This window comes from Bison bison, unplaced genomic scaffold (assembly GCF_000754665.1).
Source record: "Bison bison bison isolate TAMUID 2011002044 unplaced genomic scaffold, Bison_UMD1.0 scf7180017864108, whole genome shotgun sequence".
Taxonomy (NCBI): Eukaryota; Metazoa; Chordata; class Mammalia; order Artiodactyla; family Bovidae; genus Bison; species Bison bison.
In genome coordinates, this window is record NW_011494680.1 from 11,237,897 (window position 1) to 11,261,800 (window position 23,904).

The 23,904-nt window shown below is 39.8% G+C and overlaps 1 protein-coding gene across 8 annotated transcripts in view; it reads right to left on the bottom strand.

The window, feature by feature from the left end:
* Window positions 1-981: 981 nt before the first annotated feature.
* Window positions 982-23,904, bottom strand: part of TOX (thymocyte selection-associated high mobility group box) — a 311,684-nt gene continuing 288,761 nt past the window's right edge. For 7 of the 8 annotated variants that reach the window (XM_010838987.1, XM_010838993.1, XM_010838994.1 and 4 more), the window contains exons 7-10: window positions 9,944-10,333; window positions 8,825-8,866; window positions 3,411-3,562; window positions 982-3,110 (exon numbers count right to left, since the gene is read on the bottom strand). In XM_010838987.1, coding sequence (XP_010837289.1) covers window positions 3,074-3,110; window positions 3,411-3,562; window positions 8,825-8,866; window positions 9,944-10,333 — 621 coding nt within the window. In that variant the 3' untranslated portion in view covers window positions 982-3,073. The remainder of the gene's footprint in view (window positions 3,111-3,410; window positions 3,563-8,824; window positions 8,867-9,943; window positions 10,334-23,904) is intronic. The other variant, XM_010838988.1, reaches the window with a different exon arrangement.

Here is a 23,904-nt window from a genome sequence, read left to right on the forward strand (position 1 = left end):
AAATTTCAAATTCATAAATCTAAAACAATTTCTTAGTAGTGAATCGGAGTCAGGACACACGGTTCTTCGTTGTCATAGCCGTTGGTGGGTCACTGATGCTTTGATCAGAAAGGACTCCTCTTTAACGCAACAAGGTAAAAATGATCCCAGAGACCAGCTTTAATCCTTAGCCATGTTCGCTAGTTTGACAAACTCGAAGTTGTTCTGTGACTGATTTTCCATTGTCAACTCACTCACAATGGAATGGCAATTGGGGTTTTGGATTATTTTTTCTTGTGGACATTAGACAACTCAACCTTCTCCTAGGTGCTGTCAGACCTTTTTTCTCTTTTCTTTTCTAAAGAGTTATAACTGTGACTTTGGCGTGCTGGGAAAGATATTCTATGTTCAGCACTATCGCCAAGTCTCTCAGAATGCCTTTCCTGGAAGTCTGGGAATCCCATGGAGAGCTACATAACAGAGAACTCGGTGGACACCATCACTGTTCCTTATGGTTACAAGTTGGGAGCTGCTGGGCCCAGGCTGGATTCTGGCTTCCTGAAAAGTGGAGTTTCTCGGGCAACATCTGACAGAGGGTGTTCTCAGTGTTTCAGGAAGGAACACCTGTGGCTGGGGTTCATCGCTTCTGGGCCTAATCACTTCTGCCATGGATTTTGGGATCTCTCCTCTGGCTGGGTGTGTCTTTCAGAGACTGATGGATATTCAAATAGAATACGGTCATGCATCATAAGAGTTTTTATTTATGATGTATTTTCTTTTATTTACATTTTTTTCCCACTGTTTTTGGTGTTGAGTATCAACACTCTCTCTACCCTGGTTGCACACCTGCTCTAGAAAAACTGTAAACAACATTGTACTTTTCTGTGGAACCCACCTGTCAAAGCTGGTTGTTCTCATCCTGATAATTAGTTTCTCAGTTTAGACTTGACACAAGTGAGAGAATGTTACTTTAGCATAATATAATAAATAAAAGACATTAGGTAATTAGTAGTGCTGGTATATTTCTAAAATACTAAACAGACAAACAATAAACTGTGAACTTAATCACATGAGTTCTTATACAGTTTCAAGACAGGAAAATTAGAGCTCTCAGCTACAGTCATTTTAATAATCACATTGGATCTGCATTATTTATTAGTTATTACATGCTCAACTGATTCAAGGGTGTACAAGGCCTAAAATCATTTCAAAGCAAGCATACCTTTTGTTTTTTGAATTCTGACTGGATTACATAATGCATATATTTGTATTTAGTTAAATTGCTAAGTTTATTTCACACACTCCATGAAAAAGACATCAGCCATTCTCTTGATTTCCAACCAGACTGGTTTTCTTGCTATAACTCTGTAAGGGCATAATTTGCTCTTTCTGATGTAAAAGCTATGCCAGCCTTCAGCCAGATTCTCAATGCTTTTGGTTCTTTAGCAAATCCCTAGTACCCTCAGAATTCTCTTGGAAGACCCAGGAGTTCTGGAAAGAGAGTAGCTTGTGGAGGCACAAATGGCAACAAGATCCTCAATTTCTATCAAATTTCAAACGGGAAGGCGTCTCCTTTTTCCTGTCTGGTTACTCACCTTTCATTTTTCGATATTCTGGACAGTGTGCTTTCCCTTTCCTCCTGTCCTAGTTTAATTCCTAAATGTTTTCTGGATTTTGTGAAAAGCATGCAGGTTGAGGAATTTGACTGATTTGACTTTAATTCTTTTTTGGGAGGGGGAGAGGGAGGAAGTTTACAGAAATGACTAAAATCAGCTGAGAAGTTTAAAGAATTGACTAAAACCAGCTGAGAACCAAGAAGCCACCTTTTCCTCTCAGGTAGGGAGCTCATCTGTTCAGTCTTGGAGCCTGTGTGACTTTTAGGGCAATCTTCTGTTCTATTGTATGAAGAAAGAAATTCTTAAATATCACAGTTTTTCATTTGCGTCAACCAAAGAAATATAGAAATAGAGGCTGGTTACTTAAATTTGCTGCTAAAATGAAAAGTAGGTTTGGCTTTATTCACTGTAAAAACTAAATTATAAAGTATTCACACCAAGCGTGAATTTTTTTTTTTTTTTGCCAGCAAAAGTTAAAACATCAAAGAAACCTCTTTCAAATACTAACAAATTTACTTACAAACACCTATATTTATTATTTCATAAATAGGCGCAACAGTTTCCATAAAAAAGATTAAATACAGACACAGTATGAAGAAACAATAATACAGAGCCCTATGTAAAGGTTATAATTTAGCTGTTTTCAATCTCTTTCTGCATCTAATAAAATACCAGGTAAGCATTTGGCAGTTTTATACATGAAAGGGCTTAAATGACATTTACTAACCATTACACAAAAAGTGATACAAAAAAGCAAGTTTTCTGTAGTACAAAATAAACGGTGTTTGCGTTTCCCCTCACACTAGTTTCTTTTTGTCTGATCAATGAGACAAAGCCAATTTGTTTTTAAATTAAAATCATTTGGGAGTACGTTTTTTTCAAATATTTTGAAAATATAGAACTATTAGTTGTTTTAAAAATGAAGTAAAAATATGAATGTTTGCCAATTTAACCCCTATTGTGAAATCAATAAACTGGAATGAGCCAGTTTCAAATCACAATTTAGCTACAAAAACATTCACATTTTATACTCTAGGAGAGTGTGACATAGATGCTATTTACAAACTTGCTATGACTGCTACATCAAGCCATTTAAAAAGTCTTTAGTAGTTTCATATAAACACCCATTATGAAAACCAATGGAAAATCCAGGACTTTTATCCAAGACATCTATAGTTGCTAAGGCAGTTACTATAGCGCAGCACTTCACAGCAAAAAACCAACATAAAATCTGAATGGTCCAAAGTTCCTTCAGGGAAGAAGAAAAACAATGTCCATAAAGGATTAAAAAAATAATAAAGGTAAAGAAGCATGACTATTTCTTCCAGAGTGGGTGACCCACAAGCTCAAATGGTCCTAAGTGCTTAGCAACTTGTATTTTTTCTAACAAAATGGAGAACTGCCTTGACTGTACAAAGCAATCCACGGTGAAAAGACTTCCCTGAATGCCTCAGTGGAAAGAAGAGGTGTCTGGAGTTTCAGGTAAGGTACAGTGCTTTGTCCCTCTGCATGCCCCTGTGTGGAGAGAAAATAGACAAGCAACCGGTGTTAACAGGACAGCCTTGCTACGGGTGACCAAGGGGGATGTCTGTCTGCTCTAGCTTGAGGGATGGGGTTGGACATGGGGAAAATGCACAGTGAAAGCCAACAGGGTTTAAAGGCATTTACTCTTGGAATGCTTAAAAATTTCTGGTTTTGCGAACATGGAACCGTTCCAGATTATCTTTTGGAAAGCTGGAAGAAATAAGGCATCTTTTCACGACATGCCTGTTATGAGAGCTGTCTGCCACCAGGTGGCGATGGCCGGCCGCTTACCCACTACTGCAGTAGTCGTTATTCCAGTCCACGGGCTGGGTGGGAGGATTTCTGCACCCGGAGCGCACATATTCCATGGCCTGGGTGACCACTTGTGCAGCTGTAGATGTAGGATTAATTATGGTCTGATAGTCGGGTTGAAGATTAAATCCCTGAAAAGCAAAGCAAGTCCACAAATGAGGATCAAAGTGCCTTGTTAAGAAGAAAAGCACCTAAATATTTAGCCACTGTTTGCAAACACTACTACCTTCCTGCTTGTGCCCCTGCAAGGGCAAGCTAATCCCAAGAACCATGAAAACTTAAAACAAAGATGGAAAAGAAGTGCCCACACTCCATCTTTCTTACCTTTCCTTCCTTTAGCCATGTGTTACTTGACTTGTACTCTTGAGCAGATACATCGAATTGAGAAACAATGTAAAATTTAGAAAAGCCAACTCAACCAAAACAAAGAGAAAAGGCCCTAAACCCCTCAGAGTTTATGTTTTCTGTCTAACCCAAGGATACATTAATAGTTAATCCCCAGAATATGCAACAGAATCTTTTCCGAAGGATTCAGGCAGCAGGTGGCTGAGTGTTTTATTAGACTACACCTATTCACATATTGTTCTCAAAACCCTTTTTCTTCATTCAGTCACAAAGGGACCATCTGCTTCTTCTTTTATTTGTACTTCTTTCTCAGCTAAAAATTTCAACCAAAGCTTTTTAACAGTTGTTGGACTAATATAGGGAAGGAGATTCAAAACAACTTGCCACTGGAAAACACAGAGGAGGAAAAGTATAAGGCAGAGAAAATATTTTAAAATTGAAAAGTCTATTAACTGGCAAATAATAATCAGACTTCAGGAAGGTTCTTTTAACACACTGGTGTGGTGAAGTGTTGACTTTTAATCCTTGCAGAGCTATTAAAAATTCAAGGACAGAATCTCTGAAGTAGATAGCTATATCTGGTAAACAAAAAGCATTATACGCTAAGAGTTATTTTTAGCTTATCTGGTGAATTCAAGAGCTGCATAAGCAAGCTTTGCTGGAAATGACCAAAAAAAGCAACTTAATTAATCTCATGGTTGTCTGTTTTTGCAGCAGATTTCATACATGGTTTTTACCCACTGAAAAACTAAGAGATTTAAAAACAAATCATTTTCTATTGACTTGCAGGGAGCTTCTTTTGAAGGAATAATATTGTTGAGATTTTATCTTTTAAAAAAATTCAGCAGAATGATCAGAGAATTGATTTTGAACTAAGGCTATTTCCTTGGACTTTTATTCATTTGCAAGTACCCTGGGTAAAGACTCAAAGACATCTATTATCAGATGTCCTCAATTCTCAATATTGGCTTTAAGGTATTAAATTATTTTCCATTCAAGGGATAAAGACTTCAAGCCAATGTCCAGGCAAACTCCCAACAAAGCTGCTCATGAAAGACAGAGCACTGAATGACTGGAAACAAATCACTGAAAAGTGGAGTATTCAGTCAGCTTGGTTATTTGACCTCACACAGCTAGAAAGAGTAGTGTTTCCTAAACTAACAACTGGTTTGTGAGACGGAAGTTTGTTTACGTAGATACCACCTGCAGCTCCAGCCGTAAACATTTTCCAAAGCAGGGGGGCGTGAGAAGTGAGAGGAATATAACTGGATGTTTGGCACTCCAACGCTTTCCAGGCTGGCGTCCACTCTTTCTCTAGACCGTCTTGTATCTCTGTCATGCATGGAGTTTCAGGATGGTCCTGTAATGTCTTAATGGGGCTTACTGTCCAGTTTTCTGGACCTCTTTCCCAAGTGTCTTGTGTAATGCTAGGCAGACGAGCAGGAAAAAGTCCCCAGGGAGAGGAACCTCAGGCTGATTTTTATTTCAGCCCCTCATCAGGGCTGCCCAGTGACCAGAGAGTGTGCTGCTTATTGGATATTCTCAGGGTCAAGTCCATAGTAGTGGCTCAATAAATCATGTTTTCCGATAAATGAATTTTACCATCAACTATTTGATGCTACTCTTCGAAAGGCCTGGGGAATATAACTGTGTAAATACCAAGGCTTTCCTATCTTTTTAATGTAAAGTTCTCCACATTGGATTTTTGCACAGTCAACAAAACATAACTTAAAAGTAAATAAGTCTTAAAACTAGAGTAGTTGAAAATATCTCATGTTAGGTGAAGGTATGGAAACATATGAGAAAGCAAAAAATAAGTAAAAACAAACCAACCTGCTTCTATCCAACACCACACAATCAAAGAACAGAAATGATCATTGCTTTTTTCTATCCAATGAACATGGCCCCTCAGTTGGGAAAGAGAGTTATCAGGAGAACATTAACTTTTAAGTGATCAGTTTAAGACTTAAATGGGTAACTTCAGTTTATAAAACCAAAATGATGTGTTATCTACGAAGCTCAAAGATTTAAAATTTAGCTAACTTCAATGCCTACATTTAAGATCACTAGTATTAAAACAACTGTGGACCAAGGAAAAGACAAGCAAAGCCTGAAGAACATAATTTTACTTGCTTTCAATTTAGAAAATGAAACTTTCTTCTGACGACTGTATTAAGAGATGCTGAGGTCAAACCCAGAAATAACGGTATTTTTATTATTGTTGTAAGTATGAAACAACAATGATGATAGAAAGTTTTGAAAAAATGTTTGCTTAGTGATCTAATTAAGCAAGACTGAATATTTTGCATTTTAATGCTCAAGAGAAAAATCACCAACTGTTTTGTAGCATGCCTGGAATTTTAAATTTCATTTTCTGGTGCCAGATTGAAATAAAAATAGGAAACATGATAAAGATTAATTTGATGTCAGAAGGGACATTTGCTCTTTAATTAGATTTCTGTAGCCCTAGCAGTTTTGTTGTGCCACCATATCAAGTCCTAAAAAAGCCTGCAGCAATACCAAACCGTGATCCTCGTATCCACACTTTACTGGGAACTAATTTCATTTCCTGCCTGTCTGGAGAGGTCTTTTCAACAGGCATCAATGTTTTTGTCTTCACAACTGATTTATTCATCAATCTCAATGTGATTTTTTTTAAACCTTTAAATTACACCCAAATCCTAAAGCAGCTGTTTATTACACAAGGAAATTGAAAATCTGTCTGTGTGATATCATACAAAGATTTTTTTCTTGAGGTTATAAAGGAAGTTGACAGATATTAATGATTTTTTTCTCTTGACCTCATTCGGCAATATAGTGAACAGAAAAAAAGGAAGAAAACTGGACTAAAAAATAAACCCCAGGTCTATGGGTTTAGTGTATAAAATATTATTCTAGAAAAAAAAAAACTATTACTCCTAGTGGATGATACGATCATTTTTAGGATACATTCATTTTCAAAAGGATAATAAAATAGCTAAAGTAATGCTTAAATATGAAACATTACTGTAAAAATACAGTAGCCATGAACTTTCTTGCTCTTTCTCTTTTTCTTTTTTTGGTGTTTGAAAATGGGAACATGGCCAGGAAGCAAACACCTTCTTGATAAAGATGATGAATCCAACAGGTCAAATTCCAGCCATAAGCTTTCTACAACGCACTTTGATGACATGAACATTGGCCCCACAGACCACTGTGATTGTAATAAACTGAGTGACATGGAGGTGTGACGGACACTCTGGATCTGATTTTAGGATTATCAATTCGTTGAGACTTCCAGTCTTCTTAACCTGCAGGATTCTCTCCAGGGATCTACCCTGACTCTGACCTCACTGCCCATCACTCTCCGCTCCTCACCATGCTCCCCACTGGCCTCCTTTCCATGTCCTGGATAAGCCACATTCCTCCCAGTTGGCCCTCCAGGCCAGAGGAGTCCCTTCTCCTTGCTATGCTCCCTGCTAGTATCCACCCCACTCCCTTCCCACCCTCTGATTCCTAGAGGCTGCCTCCTCTTGAGAGATGCCTTCTTTATCCGTCCCAGCCAAAGGCCTACTATTCCTTCACACATCTTGCAGTTTGTCCCCGTTTAATTTTCCCCATGGGATCCTAATAACTTACCTGTTTATCTTATTCCCACTGCTCCCCCTCTCCATTCCACCCCCAACTCTGATGTGAGCTCCATGGGGGTAGAAGTTGCTCAATTTCAGCCAGCGTCTGGCATGTGTTAAGGGGTTCAACAAATCTTTTTTGAATAAATGAAAAATTTTAAAACTTTTAAGGATTTGAGAGTCTACAAACTAGCCTGTAATTTCTTCTAATATTTAAGCTTCTGCAACTCATTTTTTTATTCCTTCATTTGTTAACTTGTATCTTCAGTAGTTATTTTATTGACTACGTACAATGATCAAGCATCATAGTGATTTTAGTTACCAAGGTCTCTGCAGCTGCACTGACTCTCCATTTTGGGTTCATGCCATTTTGTCTTCTATTATTAATGTAAGTTAAAATCAAGCCCTACCATCTCAATAAGAAAACTTTCTGAGATACACTAATAGAACTCACTTAAATATTGATGAGTAACTTGTCCAATGTAATCTGCCCTATTTTTTCCTATTAAGATTCTATATGGAAAGACACATCTCCTGAGTTTCCAAATGTGGCCTTATATAATTCAGAAATGTTTGAAAACTCTTCAGGGTCACAGCTCATCTAAGGTATAGAGTATATAGAGTATATAGAGTATATAGAGTATATAGAGTATAATGAACTGTCTCTGAGTGGACAGATTAATAAAAAGTGTTCTCTCTGCACAGAGCTCTGGCCCCCAACCTGGGGAGTGGACCACATACTCTGTATTTTTTCCTCTGGGAAAAAACACCTCTCACTACAGCACTGAGAGCAAAACATGGGCCCTCAACTGGATAGTACCCTTAGGCAGAAGTCAACCCACCTGACCAAAGGTCTCTCAGCTCTTCAAACACTATTGGTTCATTAAAATGCAAGAAACCCACGAATGTCTCTTTTATCAAGAGTAATGTCTGATGGAAAGAAGGACAACATGGCCCTATTAATGTCACTCACTCGTCACAAACCTGCCGTAGACAAGGACGTTGGTCTTTTCCAGTGAGTTTACAGCTCGTCTGTTGAACAGGTAAGTCAGTCATCTGAGCTTTATCAATATCCTTGGCTTGGGGACCAAAGACTTCGGTAGAGAGATGAGTCCTTTGCTCTCCATGATCATTTAATCTCAGAACTAACTAGGATTTACAGAGCCTCCCAAGTCTTAGGAGAAACTATTAAGAATTGACAAGAACGATTAACAGTGAGAAGCAGCAGGCCTAGCATTTAAGAATCAAGGGAGGATATTGTATACCTATGGCTGATTCATGTTGAGGTTTGACAGAAAACAACAAAATTCTGTAAAGCAATTATCCTTCAATTAAAAAAAAAAAAGAGTCCAGGATCTGACTACTGAACAGAGCTAGGTTTGAATTCTAGCTCTGACCTTGGGGCAAGTTAGTCAACTCTGCTGAGCTCTGTCTCCTCACCTGTGAGATGAAGACAAGGTCAGGACCTGCACTGTGAGTTTTCTGAAATTAAAGAGGAGGTAAGGTAATGTATTAAGGTTTGTAATTGTCACCTCTTGGAAATCCTGTCTATAATAACAATAATAAAAATGGATTTGGGACTATGTATATCTGATTCCTATTTCTGCCTCCCCTCCACCCCACTGTGGCCAATTATAGACTATATCAGAGGGCTCCTATATCACTCTTATAAGAAGACTCTGCATATTTAATTATAGACCTGGGAATAAGTCATTGGATTAGGAAAGTGATAGGTTAACTTAATATGCTTTGTAGTTTCTACCTTGACCTGTTTTTTTAAAAACACATTTTTAGGATTTTTAAATGCTTTATATTCAGTTTACTTTACATCATTTGCTCCTAATTCTCAAATTTTAAAATAACACTAAAATCCAGAAGGAAAATTATTTCAAAGACAAGTTAAGCTAAGATTGCACACAAATGGTTTCCATAATTGTGGGGTAGACATGGAGGCTTCTAAACCTCCTGTGTTTTCTAATGTAGAAGCCAGATATCCATTTTAAAATAAAACTCTGGTTAGGTTAACATTTTCATTTCTTAGGACTCTTAAGGTTGTACCAAATTTGATATTTCTGACCAGAAATAGTAGGCCTGATTTCATCTTGCAGGATTTGTTGGATTCAACAGGCGTATCATCAAGAATTTCTCATTTCTGAATAATATACTGATTATATATGTATATGTGTGTATATATATGTGTGTGTGTGTGTGTGTGTGTGTGTATGTATGTACATATGGCAGACTTCTCAACCCCAGAAAGATCTTAAGCAGTAGTGGCATCTGAAAACAACAAATTTCTGCCTCCCTCAAAGGCAGAAAACAGGGAGAGTGACGAGAAAGATGGGTACTGTGGGGAAGAAGTCAGGGATTATGAAAGGCAGAAGCTGTTGTGATCCTGTGAGGCTGCCTGACTCACCCATGCAAGTTAATTTTCAGGAAGCAGAGATCTCCCATTCTCTCTCCACTTACAGAAAAGAATGGGACCCCCACCCAATCCACTGGAGGAACAGACCCCCCCAGCACCTCTGGAGGGGAGCCCAGGGCCCGGCCCGCACATACCTGCTGCATGGTGGGGGAGTGTAAGGCGGGCTGGACCTGCATGGGGAGCTGGGTCCCGAGGGGCTGCTGCATGGAGAGCGGCTGGTGCTGCTGCAGGTTGAGATGCTGGTGAAGAGGGGGGCTGATCTGGAGGGGAGGAGGGGGGGACACGGCCATGTTGGCTATAGAGACAGTCACTGGCATTTGGTTGTTGGCCTTGGGTGCTATGCTCCTGGGGAGACTGGGATGCATGGCGGTTAGGTGAGGGTTCATTCCTGGTTGTTGGTGGTAGTGGGAACTTAGGTACAGAGCTGAGTGGGCCTGGCTGGGCCCGGGGAACACTGACGGCGGCTTGGCATTGATCAGCTGTGGAGGCTGAGCCGTCTTCACGTCAACAGGCTCGCTGTAGCTCTGTGGAGAAACAAACAGGAACCGAGTTAAGAGGCGGACACCCAGGCGCTGCTTTTGCTTAGCAAGATGCTCTGTGAGTTCACTTGTGAATGGTCACGTGGATCAGTACCTGTTCCTACTCTTGACTCCAAGAACTCTTCCATCGTCACTTGCCACATGACCTTATGCAAGCCTGAGCCCATTCCACCACTTTTATGAAATCTAAAACAAGGTACGTTGACATTTTTTCTTTGCTTAAATGTTAAGCTCTAATTTGGTGCCTTTTCTCATCATCCAAAGATGAGAAAATGAGGGGTGCGTGCGGCGGATGCAGTCAGTGTCCTACCGGGAACTACCCGTGTGGCTCACTTGGAAGGGAAGTCCGTGAGGGAGTTTATCTGTTGACTACATGCTTCGCTTTTATTTTTCCTTTTTATATTCTCAAAGAACCTTGACATTAGATATTGCACAAAGAAAACAATGTTGGTTAATGGAACTGGATAAGGAAGAAAGAGTTCAAAAATACCTTTCTGAAGTCATATAAAACCACATTAATGTATCTTCAAAGTAACCGTAGAACTCATCTTGATTTTTAAAGAGAGTTGGTGATGAATTGTCCTCAATAATGAACTGGATAAAAATAATCTCTCTTAGAAATTTTAGACTCCATCATAAATTAACATAATTTTCCCTGAATTTTTTTACACACCTTCAAATGGTCATTTCCTAATATCTTTTTAATTGACTTAAAAACTAGATATTTCAGTGGAAGTTGACAAGTATCAAGAGTGAACCCCAAGTTGTTTCTTCTTGGGCATGAACCTGCCTCCTACTTTTGCTGAGAGGAAGAGACTGCAGAACAAATGGTAAGTAGTGAAACCAGGTGGAGAAAGAAGATGCCCAAATTTCCTTCTGGAGAAAAAAGTCACTTGGTCAAAATAAGATCTTGAAGATGCATCTGTGCCCTTATTCAGTGCCTCTGATGTCATGCTTCTTCCACCAATAAGTCAACACGAGCCTCTTGTTACCCAGCACAGCAGGGCCTTCCTGGGCTCTCCCTGCTCAGTCTCTGTGTAGCTCAGGCACTTTCAGGAGCCTGGTTCATCACACATGGTGACAGGAAACTCCATGTAGGGACTTCATTGCACAAGTCAGCCAGCAACACAACTCGTTTCCTCCCCACAGTGTAGGGGATTGAGTGATAGCCACAGGATGAGCGGTTATTATTATGTGTGCTGACTGCAGGAGGCCAGGCTGGGGTGCTGGACTGGTGGCCTCTCATACTCTCTCATACTCAGGTCATAGGAATGACCTGAATGACGTCTCTAAAAATACATCAACCATGGAGATGTGGGGTCCTGCGAGATCCTGATTACTCCATGCAGAGTAGAGAGTAAGGTGAGCCCTAAAGAATTCAAGCTCCTCCAAAGAACCTTCTCATTATATTTTTCTGTGTCAGTAGTGATGCAGTTTTCTGAAACAGGAGTAGACATTGACTCCCTGTCTTCTGCATTAACATGAAACAGGTCAAAAATTGTTCACGAAAATTTTCAAGGGAAGGCTTTGGATCAAAAGAGTTTTACTAAATGTAGTACCTAAAAGGAACTTTCAATTGATAAAAAAAAAAAACTTCAGTCCTTTACTTTCTTTCTTTTTCTTCCATTTAAAAACTCTCATTGCTGGTATGCAGAGCAGTGAACAATTAAAGGAAAAGGTCAAATGGGTTAACTCAGGCTGTGTAAACAGAGACTTGTTTTACATCAGAATAACACAGACTGCAGTGATATGCCTCAAAAACCATCCCATATATGCCAAGAAGATTATGTACTTGTTGTCTGTGTGTTTAAGTCATGTGGGAAAGTGTTTTCATTGTGTTGCATTCTCACTTCTTTTCCCAGTTGTGGAAGGGCTAATTTCATATTTAGTCACACACCGTGCCAACTTCATATAGGAAAGGAACAATCACACAACAACCAAGAGAGCTACAAAAATCAATACATGTTAGGGCATGTTCCTTTTTGCTTTATAGTTGCTTTAATTTTTTAAACAGAAGAAAAATCACTCACAATTCCTATACTATCAAAATTATAAAATATATGTCGTTGTAAAACGTTTTCATTTTTTATTTCTAGAGCCAATAATCACATCATTATCTAGTGACATGAGGCACACAGAGCAGTAGACAGGTATCCTGAGCGTGTGTGTGCACACGTATGTGTATGTGAAGACAAAAAGACATGTTCAGATATGTTCATACATTCATCTTAGGTATTCCAACAATATTTAAACAAGCCTAAAGGCAGTATATTGGGTTGGCTAAAAAGTCTGTCCAGGTTTTTAGGTACCATCTTATGGAAAAAAGCCAAATGAATTTTTGGCCAGGCCAGTACCTATGTTACATTTAGAAATCACTAACTGTAGTAGGTACAGACACTCAGCAAGAAGGTGGGCTGGCTTCATGGACCAGAAGTCAGTCCTGGTGAGCAGTTTTAGGGACAAAAAAAAGATTTAGGGACTTTGCCCCCAACACAGTTTCCAAACTGTATTAGAGGGGTTTGTGGAAAAATAAATGTCCTTCAAAAACAAGTTTCCATGACAAAATATGTGTGGGAAGAGCACTGGGTCAAGGGAGGTTAGGAGGGCTCCTCTCCTGCGGGACTTGTCAGAGCCTTCAGTGTGTAATGCACACTGTGAATTTCCGAGGGACTACCAGAGAAGTCTTTCCTCAGTGGGTAATTTCACTGAAATAGTCTTCAATTGGAAACTAATTCAGAAGATGAATTAATAAATTACACAAACATATCTAAAATGACAAATAGAACATACATTTCGATTTGAATAGTCATATCTCTTGCCTCAAATAAACTAATTTGTATTGCCCCCAAATACATACTTAAATTACATCCGTCTAGGTGTAATATCAAAATTATCTTTTGTTTCATGTTTACCGAATACTATCTGTATAGAGAATTTCATATTCTAGGCCAAGAACGGTGACACCATTTCCTGAAGGAATTAGCAAATTGGTAACTTCTCGACTGTAGCCTAGAATTGCTAAGGCATAGGGCTTCCCTGGTGGCGCAGACAGTAAAGAACCTGCCTGCAATCCAAGAGACCAGGTGTAATCCCTGGGTCGAGAAGATTCCCTGGAGAAAGGAATGGCAACTGACTCCAGTATTCCTGCCTGGAGAATTCCATGGACAAAGGAACCTGGTAGGCTACAGTAAATGGAACTGCAAAGAGTTGGACATGACTGAGCGACTAACACTTTCACTTTTCTTCAGACACAGTAAGGCAAAATTCAAAATAAACCATGAATCAAATTCTCCTGAATTTCACTTTCTAAACTGTGTAGAGATAAAGACAGACACACAGACACAGACAGAAACCTACTTGAGATACTTCATTGCCAACTTTGAGAAGACTCTCTTTTCTCATGGTAACTAAACACAAAATCAAGACTGCCGGGAGAAATAGCAATAATCTCAGATACGCAGATGATACCACTCTTATGGCAGAAAGCAAAGAAGAACTAAAGAGCCTCTTGATGAAAGTGAAAGAGGAGAGTGAAAATGTTGGCTTAAAGCTCAACATTCAGAAAGCTAAGATCATGGCATCCGGTCCCATCACTTTATGGGAAATAGACGGGGAAACAGTGGAAACAGTGTTTATGTTTTTAGGTTCCAAAATCACTGCAGATGCTGCTGCAGCCATGAAATTAAAAGATACTTGCTCCTTAGAAGGAAAGTTATGACCAACCTAGACAGCATATTAAAAAGCCGAGATATCACTTTGCCAACAAAGATCTGTCTAGTCAAAGCTATGGTTTTTCCAGTAGTCATGTATGAATGTGAGAATTGGACTATAAAGAAAGCTGAGTGCCTAAGAATTGATGCTTTTGAACTGTGGTGTTGGAGAAGGCTCTTGAGAGTCCCTTGGACTTCAAGGAGATCAAACCAGGCAATCCTAAAGGAAATCAGACCTGAATATTCATTGGAAGGACTGATGCTGAGGCTGAAACTCTAATCCTTTCACCATCTGACGTGAAGAAGTGACTCATTGGAAAAGACCCTGATGCTGGGAAAGATTGAGGGCAGGAGGAGAAGGGGACGACAGAGGATGAGATGGTTGGATGGCATCACCGACTTGATGGACATGAGTTTGAGTAAGCTCTGGGAGTTGGTGATGGACAGGGAAGCCTGGTGTGCAGCAGTCCATGGGGTTGCAGAGAGTCAGACATGACTGAGCGACTGAACTGAACTGAAACACCAAACATTTTGTCTATACAGCCATTTGTTTGTCATTTGTCTTCTCCATTCTAAAGCATGAAGAGATCAGTACTGTTAAGCTTACTTTGAAAGAGTAGTATTTTTTAATCACTACAAGGACTATAACAAGTCAAACAGATTTCCCAAACTAAGGATTTAGACACTTGAAACAATTTTTAACACACACAGAGAAAAATTTTTGGGAAGTTACATGTTTTCCCTACACTTTTGAAGTCGTTGAATATAACAAGATAAATAATGAAACTAGCCATGTGCCTAAGCATGGCAGGCACTCCATTGGGGGTTCTCTTCCTGCATTCTCTCTTCACCATAATTTCCTGCACCATCAGGGAAGGATGTTTTTTGGGGGGTTGCATGGCTTGCAGGATCTTAGTTCCCCCACCAGGGACTGAAACTGGGCCCTGGCAGTGAGAGTGCTGAATCCTAACCACTGGACCACCAGGGAATTCCCAGGAAAGGACTGTTTAAAGGTTGGGCCTGGAATCTTATGTGTCCCATGCATCTGTTTCAGTGCCAAGTACAGAGAAAACAAACATATTTGCTGAGTGACTGAATGACTGTCCTTGAACAATACTGGGAGCAGTCACTGCTGCCCTTGCTGAGACTCCTGACGAGACATACCATTCCTCTAGGGAGTAGGTTTTCAAATCTTTGAAAACTCACAGAATATCAGATTGTTCTTTACTGTCTGCTCTCATCGTGAACCACACCCTTTCGGAAGAAGTGGGAGATTACAAGCCTAGCTTTGCTCTTTAGTTGGATCCCGTGGGCTCTGCTCCCCACTGGGCCGGGATGGATGGCAGGAAGCAGGGAAGCTTACTGTGTTTCACCCCTATCTTGAGAATTTGTATCTTTATGTAGAGATCCACTCATTTAGGCAGGGAAAAAATTTGCTTGGGCCTCACTTCTCATTAATTCTTACTCAGACTAATAAACAGACACAGAGTTGTTTCACTGTTTTGGAAGACAGGCAAAACAAGTTCATTTTCCATAGCAAAGTGTCATGAATGCATAACCTGATTAAATGGAAATATGAAGAAATCCTAAGTTTAATACACTCGCACCATCATTTTCTTTGAATTAAACTATGAAAGCAAGGCTTGTTGTTGTTGCTTTAGTTGCTAAGTCATGTCAGATTCTTTTGCGATCTCATTTTGCAAATAACGATACTGTATATGAAGATCATTATGCCTTCCATTCAGAAACTAGAATTACTTTCTCATTCAAACGAAATCATTTCAATTTGTTTCTAATTCCAAATGCATTAACCACTTTAACTCAGTGGTGTGTGTTTTGTGTCAGTCACCTGCCAAGTGTAATCCTATCAGTGTATACACAACTGAAAATCAGCCCTTGAATGTGGCATTTTCATGGGGGTGAGTGTGTACTTGTTACTGGTTTATGAGTAAGTTCTAGTTCCTGCTTTCTTTTGGGCCACTGATTCTAAAAGATGTTTTCTATAAGCAAAATGGTGTGTGTGTGTGTTCAGGGAGGGGGGCAAGGAGAGACATTTTGGGTCTCTCCAGTAGTCTTTCACAAAGGATACAACTCTATAAACATCAAACTACTTCATATTAATCAAGTTGTTGATTGCCCGAGATAATTTCAATCCCATTTACTTTGTATTATGAAGATAATATTGCATAGTGTATAAATGTTCCCTTTCTAGGATGATAAGTGCTATAAAAATGAAAGATTGACAAAGCAATTGTTATTTAAAATAGCAAAGCATAAACATAAGACATAAAGCTCAGTGGATGCAACAATATAGGAGTTGCTGAACCAAATCAGATTAATAGTCCATCTAATTTGATTCTTGTTTCCAGCACTGACCAATACATGATGCATTGGAAATTAAACAAAATTTATGCACTTACTCAATTGCACATTGTTACTTTTGGAAGGAAAATTCTTCTTGGTACTTGCAGGTGATTAGCTTACACCCTGAAGCATGAGATTTTATTATCTTTAAATCACGGTCTGGGCTTACAGAGCTGCAAATTTTATGTGAACAGTCATAAATTGATCCATTCTATTTTCAAATTCAGTGTCTCAATAGCTCTCCTTGGCATGAATTCTATAAGTTACACTCATCTTGTAAAAAGAAATGATTTGTTTTGAATTTAGTCCCTTTTAATTGAACTGAAGATTGTATTTATTATGGGTCATGGCAACAGACTGAGAACTTTCTTATTTTAGTTCAGTTCAGTGGCTCAGTTGTGTCCAACTCTTTGAGACCCCATGAACCGCAGCACGCCAGGCTTCCCTGTCCATCACCAAATGCCAGAGTCCACCCAAACCCATGTCCATTGAATCAGTGATGCCATCCAACCATCTCATCCTCTGTCATCCCCTTCTCCTCCTGCCCTCAATCTTTCCCAGCATCAGGGTCTTTTCAAATAAGTCAGCTCTTTGCATCAGGTGGCCAAAGTACTGGAGTTTCAGCTTCAATATCAGTCCTTCCAATAAACACCCAGAACTGATCTCCTTTAGGACGGACTGGTTGGATCTCCTTGCAGTCCAAGGGACTCTCAAGAGTCTTCTCCAACACCACAGTTCAAAAGCATCAATTCTTCGGCACTCAGCTTTCTTCATAGTCCAACTCTCACATCCATACATGACCACTGGAAAAACCATAGCCTTGCCTAGACGGACCTTTGTTGGCAAAGTAATGTCTCTGCTTTTGAATATGCTATCTAGGTTGGTCATAACTTTCCTTCCAAGGAGTAAGCGTCTTTTAATTTCATGGCTGCAGTCACCATCTGCAGTGATTTTGGAGACCCCCAAAATAAAGTTTTCCACTGTTACCCCATCTATTTCCCATAAAGTGATGAGACCAGATGCCATGATCTTCATTTTCTGAATGTTGAGCTTTAAGCCAACCTTCTCACTCTCCACTTTCACTTTCATCAAGAGGCTTTTTAGTTCCTCTTCACTTTCTGCCATAAGGGTGGTGTCATCTGCATATCTGAGGTTAGTGATATTTCTCCCAGCAATCTTGATTCCAGCTTGTGCTTCTTCCAGCCCAGCGTTTCTCATGATGTACTCTGCATATAAGTTAAATAAGCAGGGTGACAGTATACAGCCTTGACGTACTCCTTTTCCTATTTGGAACCAGTCTGTTGTTCCATGTCCAGTTCTAACTGTTGCTTCCTGACCTGCATACAGGTTTCTCAAGAGGCAAGTCAGGTGTCTGGTATTCCCATCTCTTTCAGAATTTTCCACAGAGGTAGGTCAGGTGGTCTGGTATTCCCATCTCCTTCAGAATTTTCCACAGTTTATTGTGATCCACACAGTCAAAGGCTTTGGCATAGTCAATAAAGCAGAAATAGATGTTTTTCTGGAACTCTCTTGCTTTTTCGATGACCCAGCAGATGTTGGCAATTTGATCTCTGGTTCCTCTGCCTTTTCTAAAACCAGCCTGAACATCTGGAAGTTCATGGTTCATGTATTGCTGAAGCCTGGCTTGGAGAATTTTGAGCATTACTTTACTAGCGTGTGAGATGAGTACAATTGTGCGGTAGTTTGAGCATTCTTTGGCATTGCATTTCTTTGGGATTGGAATGAAAACTGACCTTTTCCAGTCCTGTGGCCACTGCTGAGTTTTCCAAATTTGCTGGCATGTTGAGTGCAGCACTTTCACAGCATCATCTTTCAGGATTTGAAATAGCTCAACTGGAATTCCATCACCTCCACTATTTGTTCGTAGTGATGCTTTCTAAGGCCCACTTGACTTCACATTCCAGGATGTCTGGCTCTAGGTCAGTGATCACACCATTGTGATTATCTGGGACGTGAAGATCTTTTTTGTACAGTTTTTCTGTGTATTCTTGCCACTTCTTCTTAATATCTTCTGCTTCTGTTAGGTCCATACCATTTCTGTCCTTTATTGAGCCCACCTTTGCATGAAATGTTCCCTTGGTATCTCTAAGTTTCTTGAAGAGATCTCCAGCCTTTCCCATTCTATTGTTTTCCTCTATTTCTTTGCACTGATCACTGAAGAAGGCTTTCTTATCTCTCCTTGCTATTCTTTGGAACTCTGCATTCAAATGGATATGTCTTTCCTTTTCTCCTTTGCTTTTCGCTTCCCTTGTTTTCACAGCTATTTGTTAGGCCTCCTCAGACAACCATTTTGCTTTTTTGCATTTCTTTTTCTTGAGGATGGTCTTGATTCCTGTCTCCTGTACAATGTCACGAACCTCCATCCATAGTTCATCAGGCACTCTATCAGATTTAGTTCAACATTGTCCTTTACCGTACATTATAAAAAGATTCCATCAACTCTGTAAGTTTTGGCTCAAATCAGAGACAAAACCTCCAACTTGATGTGTGACGAAGTCATGAATCTGATTACTTAATACTGAACATACCAGAACATACTTGTCCAAATGTTGTCTCTTTCCAGGCTGGGGCTTCCGAGCAGCTGTATGCTTATTTCAATAATGCTGCTTTTACTTGGAATAAATATCTAGGAACTTCCCTATAGGATTCTTCCCAGCACCCATGAGACGCCATTTTACATATCCTTAGCCAGCTCTCTGTCTTTGGGTGGTGAATTTGTTTTTTGGAAACAGCTAATAGTCACTGGAAGCCAAGTCTGTGCGATGTACATGGGTGATATTTGAGAAAAAGAATGAGGTGTTAAAACAATGTTACAAGATTGATTTGCTAGTGGCTTATAATTTGCTGAGTACAGTTTTAAAAGAGAAGTTTCAAAAATCTTTTGAACTCTGGGGGCAATAATAAAATAAGTTTGTAGCCTCCCTAGGTGACACCTTTCAATGCAACACTCATTTTGGGAATATTAATTCTGGTCTATGTGGTAAAATGAAACTAGTTCCAATTGCTTTAAAGTTATACATTGTTTTTCAATCTGTTGAGACTTAGGTAGAGGAGTTTCTGAGTCTATGTAAAAACTGATTCCTTAAGCTTTATTTCTTGCCTGGAGAAGCCCAGGGACGGGGGAGCCTGGTGGTCTGCCGTCTGTGGGGTCGCACAGAGTCGGACACAACTGAAATGACTTAGCATAGCATAGCATAGCATAGCAAGCTTTACTTAGACCAACCCCAAATGACCTTAAGTGAAGGTGAAAGTGAAATCGCTCAGTCGTGTTGGACTCTTTGGGACCCCATAGACTAGCCTACCAGGCTCCTCTGTCCATGGGATTTTCCAGGCAATAGTACTGGAGTGGATTGCCATTTCCTTCTCCAGGGGATCTTCCCAACCCAGGGCTTGAACCCAGGTCTCCTGCATTGTAGACAGATGCTTTAGCATCTGAGCCACCAGGGAAGTCCTCAAATGACCTTAAATAGCATGTAAAACCACTCCAGCCCAGAAGCCATAGGCTCCACAATGGCATATATTCTTAGTCCTCAGACTCTTTGAAGGCTTCCTCGATTAAAGGGTCATAAAGACCATTTCAATTAAGGAACCCACATAGGTGATTTTAAAAAATGTTTACATCATTTTTTATCTTTATAAAAGAATATATCTATGAAGCAAATTTTTCTTATGTTAATGCCACTTAAAATTTTTCTTTTTATCAAAGCAGCTGTGTAGACACCTAGAATATGATCCAGCTAAATCCTGAATCATACACAAAAGTTTCCTGGTTCTTTGTGCACCTATCAATAATGTTAAAAATAAACTTGATAATAATAATAATAATTGCTGGTATTTATTAAGTACTTTCCTGTGTTCAAGATGTCAAACCATGCAGTTTATATAAGAGTTTCCTATTTTATTTTTATGGAAAGCTAATGATGTGGGTCCCATTATCTACTATTTGATACACGAGTAAACTGAGACTTTAAATAGCTGAAAAACGGGCATAAAGGCAAGCAGTTAGGAAGTGAGAAATCTGGAATCTGAACCCAGATGGAGCTGCCCTGAGTGCCTGGGGATATTTCTGCCCTCTGAGGACTCTTTCTGTGCAACACTGGTGGTGCCTCAGAGGTTCTTTAACGTTCCCCTTGGTGCCTGTGGAAGCACAGATGCTGAAGAAGCCTTCACGATCTTCTCCAAAACCTACTTATAAACCTTTGCTTCCTGCTTTTAAATTTCTCATTGGAAAGAAATTGTTTGCCTAAACAATCTAAGAGTTTGGTAATGCTCCCTGTTCAGATTAAATTCCTCTAGGGTGACATGGTATCTCCATTCTTGTTCTGGAATCGCTGCCCATGCCTGACACCCGTCATGGGGTGAACATGCCCATATCTTTCATGTCAAATTCACTCTTTGCAGCTACTATCTCCTGCCCTCTCTTTCAACCGCTTGGTGACTCTTTCCTCTGAAATATCTCCAACTTCTCTCTTTATAGAGAGTAAAACTGAAAAGTTAGTTCATCCAGGTCTAATCCAGCCTGTGTCTGCAGCACCCAATGATCCCTTTCCTGTGACCCTCAATACGCATGTTTTTCCACAGTAGAGTGGCCTGTCACCGAGCAGATCTAACTGCGGGAAGGTCTGTCACTGGTTCCACATGACCAGGCAAAGCATGCGAGCAGCTAAACAGCATGGCACAGAGGGGAGCTCCTCAAACATTCTGCAGGCCCCAGAGTCCTCTGAGGGTCTAGGGCCAGCCTCTGGTGGTGAGCAGCCTTCTGTCCCTCAACCCCAGCTTCATTTAACCAGAACAGCTTTACTCTTGGCTAGCTAATTTGTAAGAGTTGGCATAGAATTTTGCTGAGGATAAGAGGTTGCAGGTCTAAAGATATAAAACTTGATAGTCACTCAGGGTAGAGAAAAGCCTACAAGCTTTGGAATGAGAGAGTGAGGGGTCTCAGCTCTCCCTCTGCAACCACCAGCCTCTCCTTGGTCTCTTAGACTTCAAGTCATATAGTCTGCCTAGAGACTGTGCAGAAAATGGGGCTAAATCTTACTTTGTAGGGTTATTGTGATGATGAATAGAAACATATGTAAAATACCGAGCACAGCATGTGTCACATAGTATCTACTTGATAGCAAGGTGCCATTTGTATCTTTGTTCCTGAAGAAAATTTGGTGTCCAGCTGGCAGTGTGTCTGTATTGTCATTTTCAAGTATGAAGGTCAGAATATGCTACTACAACTGAGTTCTTTTTTTTTTTTTTTTGTGGGTTAACTTCAATTTTTGTCCAGGTCTGATGTCATGTTAACTAGTATGCTGGGTTAGATGGTATATAATTCATTTAAGTAAAAATGTAATTGAGAGGAGAGGAACATTGTTAATCCTGTGACTCAGTCTCATGGGTGGAGCCAATGTTCACTGGCTGTTTCTATTTTTTGATTATGTTCTGTGAGAAGCAGCTAATTTTAGTGAGTATAGTTTCAAGCCTCTCAAGTATTATGGAATACTTTACTTTGATCTTTACTTTGCTCATCGCTGGGCTCTCACCACCGAGCCCTGTGCCTGATGTGGGGCAGGTGTCGTGCATCCCTGGCTCCTTTGCAGAGTAGGGCCTGGAGTGAGAGCACTGAGAAGTAGCTGACCTGATGCTGCTGCACATTAGCGAGGGCAAGAGCTGCTGGCCCAGGAATGCAAAGCCAAGCTGGATGAAACAAATGCACTGCATAGAACATTGCTACCAAAATGTGCATGAGTAAATCAAGGAGGGGTAAATCAAATTTGAGTATTCTTTGGCATTGCCTTTCTTTGGGATTGGAATGAAAACTGACCTTTTCCAGTCCTATGGTCACTGCTGAGTTTTCCAAATTTGCTGGCGTATTTACTGCAGCACTTTCACAGCATCATCTTTTAGGATTTGAAATAGCTCACCTGAAAATCCATCACCTCCACTAGCTTTGTTCATAGTGATGCTTCCTAAGGTCCACTTGACTTTGCCTTCCAGGATGTCTGGCTCTAGGTGAGTGATCACACCATTGTGATTATCTGAATTGTGAAGATCTTTTTTTGTATAGCTCTTCTGTGTATTTTTGCCACCTCTTCTTAATATCTTCTGCTTCTGTTAGGTCCATACCATTTCTGTCCTTTATTGTGCCCATCTTTGCATGAAAAGTTCCCTTGGTATCTCTAATATTTTTAAGAGATCTCTAGTCTTTCCCATTCTATTGTTTTCCTCTATTTCTTTGCACTGATCACTAAGGAAGGCTTTCTTATCTCTCCTTGCTATTCTTTGAAACTCTGCATTCAAATGGGTATATCTTTCCTTTTCTCCTTTGTCTTTTGCTTCTCTTCTTTTCACAGCTATTTGTAAGGTCTCCTCAGACAACCATTTTGCTTTTTTGCATTTCTTTTTCTTGGGGATGGTCTTCATCATTTGAAAAGACCCCGATGCTGGGAAAGATTGAAGGCAGGAGGAGAAGGGGATGACAGAGGATGAGATGGTTGCATGACACCACCAAGTCAATGGGAGGCCTGGCATGCTGCAGTCCATCGGGTCGCAAAGAGTCAGACACGACTGAGCAACTGAACTGAACTGAAATCGAATTTGCCTCAACATTTTAGGAAAATAGACACTGAGTTTTGGCTAATACAGTATTTCACTGACAAAGGGACCATAGGAAACCACCAACAAACAAAAAGACAATCTATAGAATGGGAGAAAATATTTGCAAATGATGAAACTGAAAAGGGGTTAATGTCCAAAATAAACAAACAGCTCATACAACTCAATATCAAAAACCCAAACAATCCAATCAAAAAATGGGCAAAAATCTAAATAGATATTTCTCCAAAGAAGACATACAAAATACTGATGAAAGAAATCAAAGAGGACACAAATAGATGGAGAAATATACCATGTTCACGGATTGGAAGAATCAATATAGTGAAAATGAGTATACTATCCAAAGCAATCTATAGATTCAATGTAATCCCTATCAAGCCACCAACAGTAATTTTCACAGAACTAGAACAAATAATTTCACAATTTGTATGGAAATACAAAAAACCTCAAATAGCCAAAGCAATCATGAGAAAGAAGAGTGGAACAGGAGGAATCAACCTGCCTGACTTCAGGCTCTACCACAAAGGTACAGTCATCAAGACAGTATGGTACTGGCACAAAGACAGAAATATAGATCAATGGAACAAAATAGAAAGCCCAGAGATAAATCCACACACCTATGTAAACCTTATCTTTGACAAAGGAGGCGAGAATATACAATGGAGAAAAGACAATCTCTTTAACAAGTGGTGCTGGGAAAACTGGTCAACCACTTGTAAAAGAATGAAACTAGAACACTTTTTAATGCCATACACAAAAATAAATGCAAAATGGATTAAAGATCTAAACGTAAGACCAGAAACTATAAAACTCCTAGAGGAAAACATAGGCAAAACACTCTCCGACATAAACCACAGC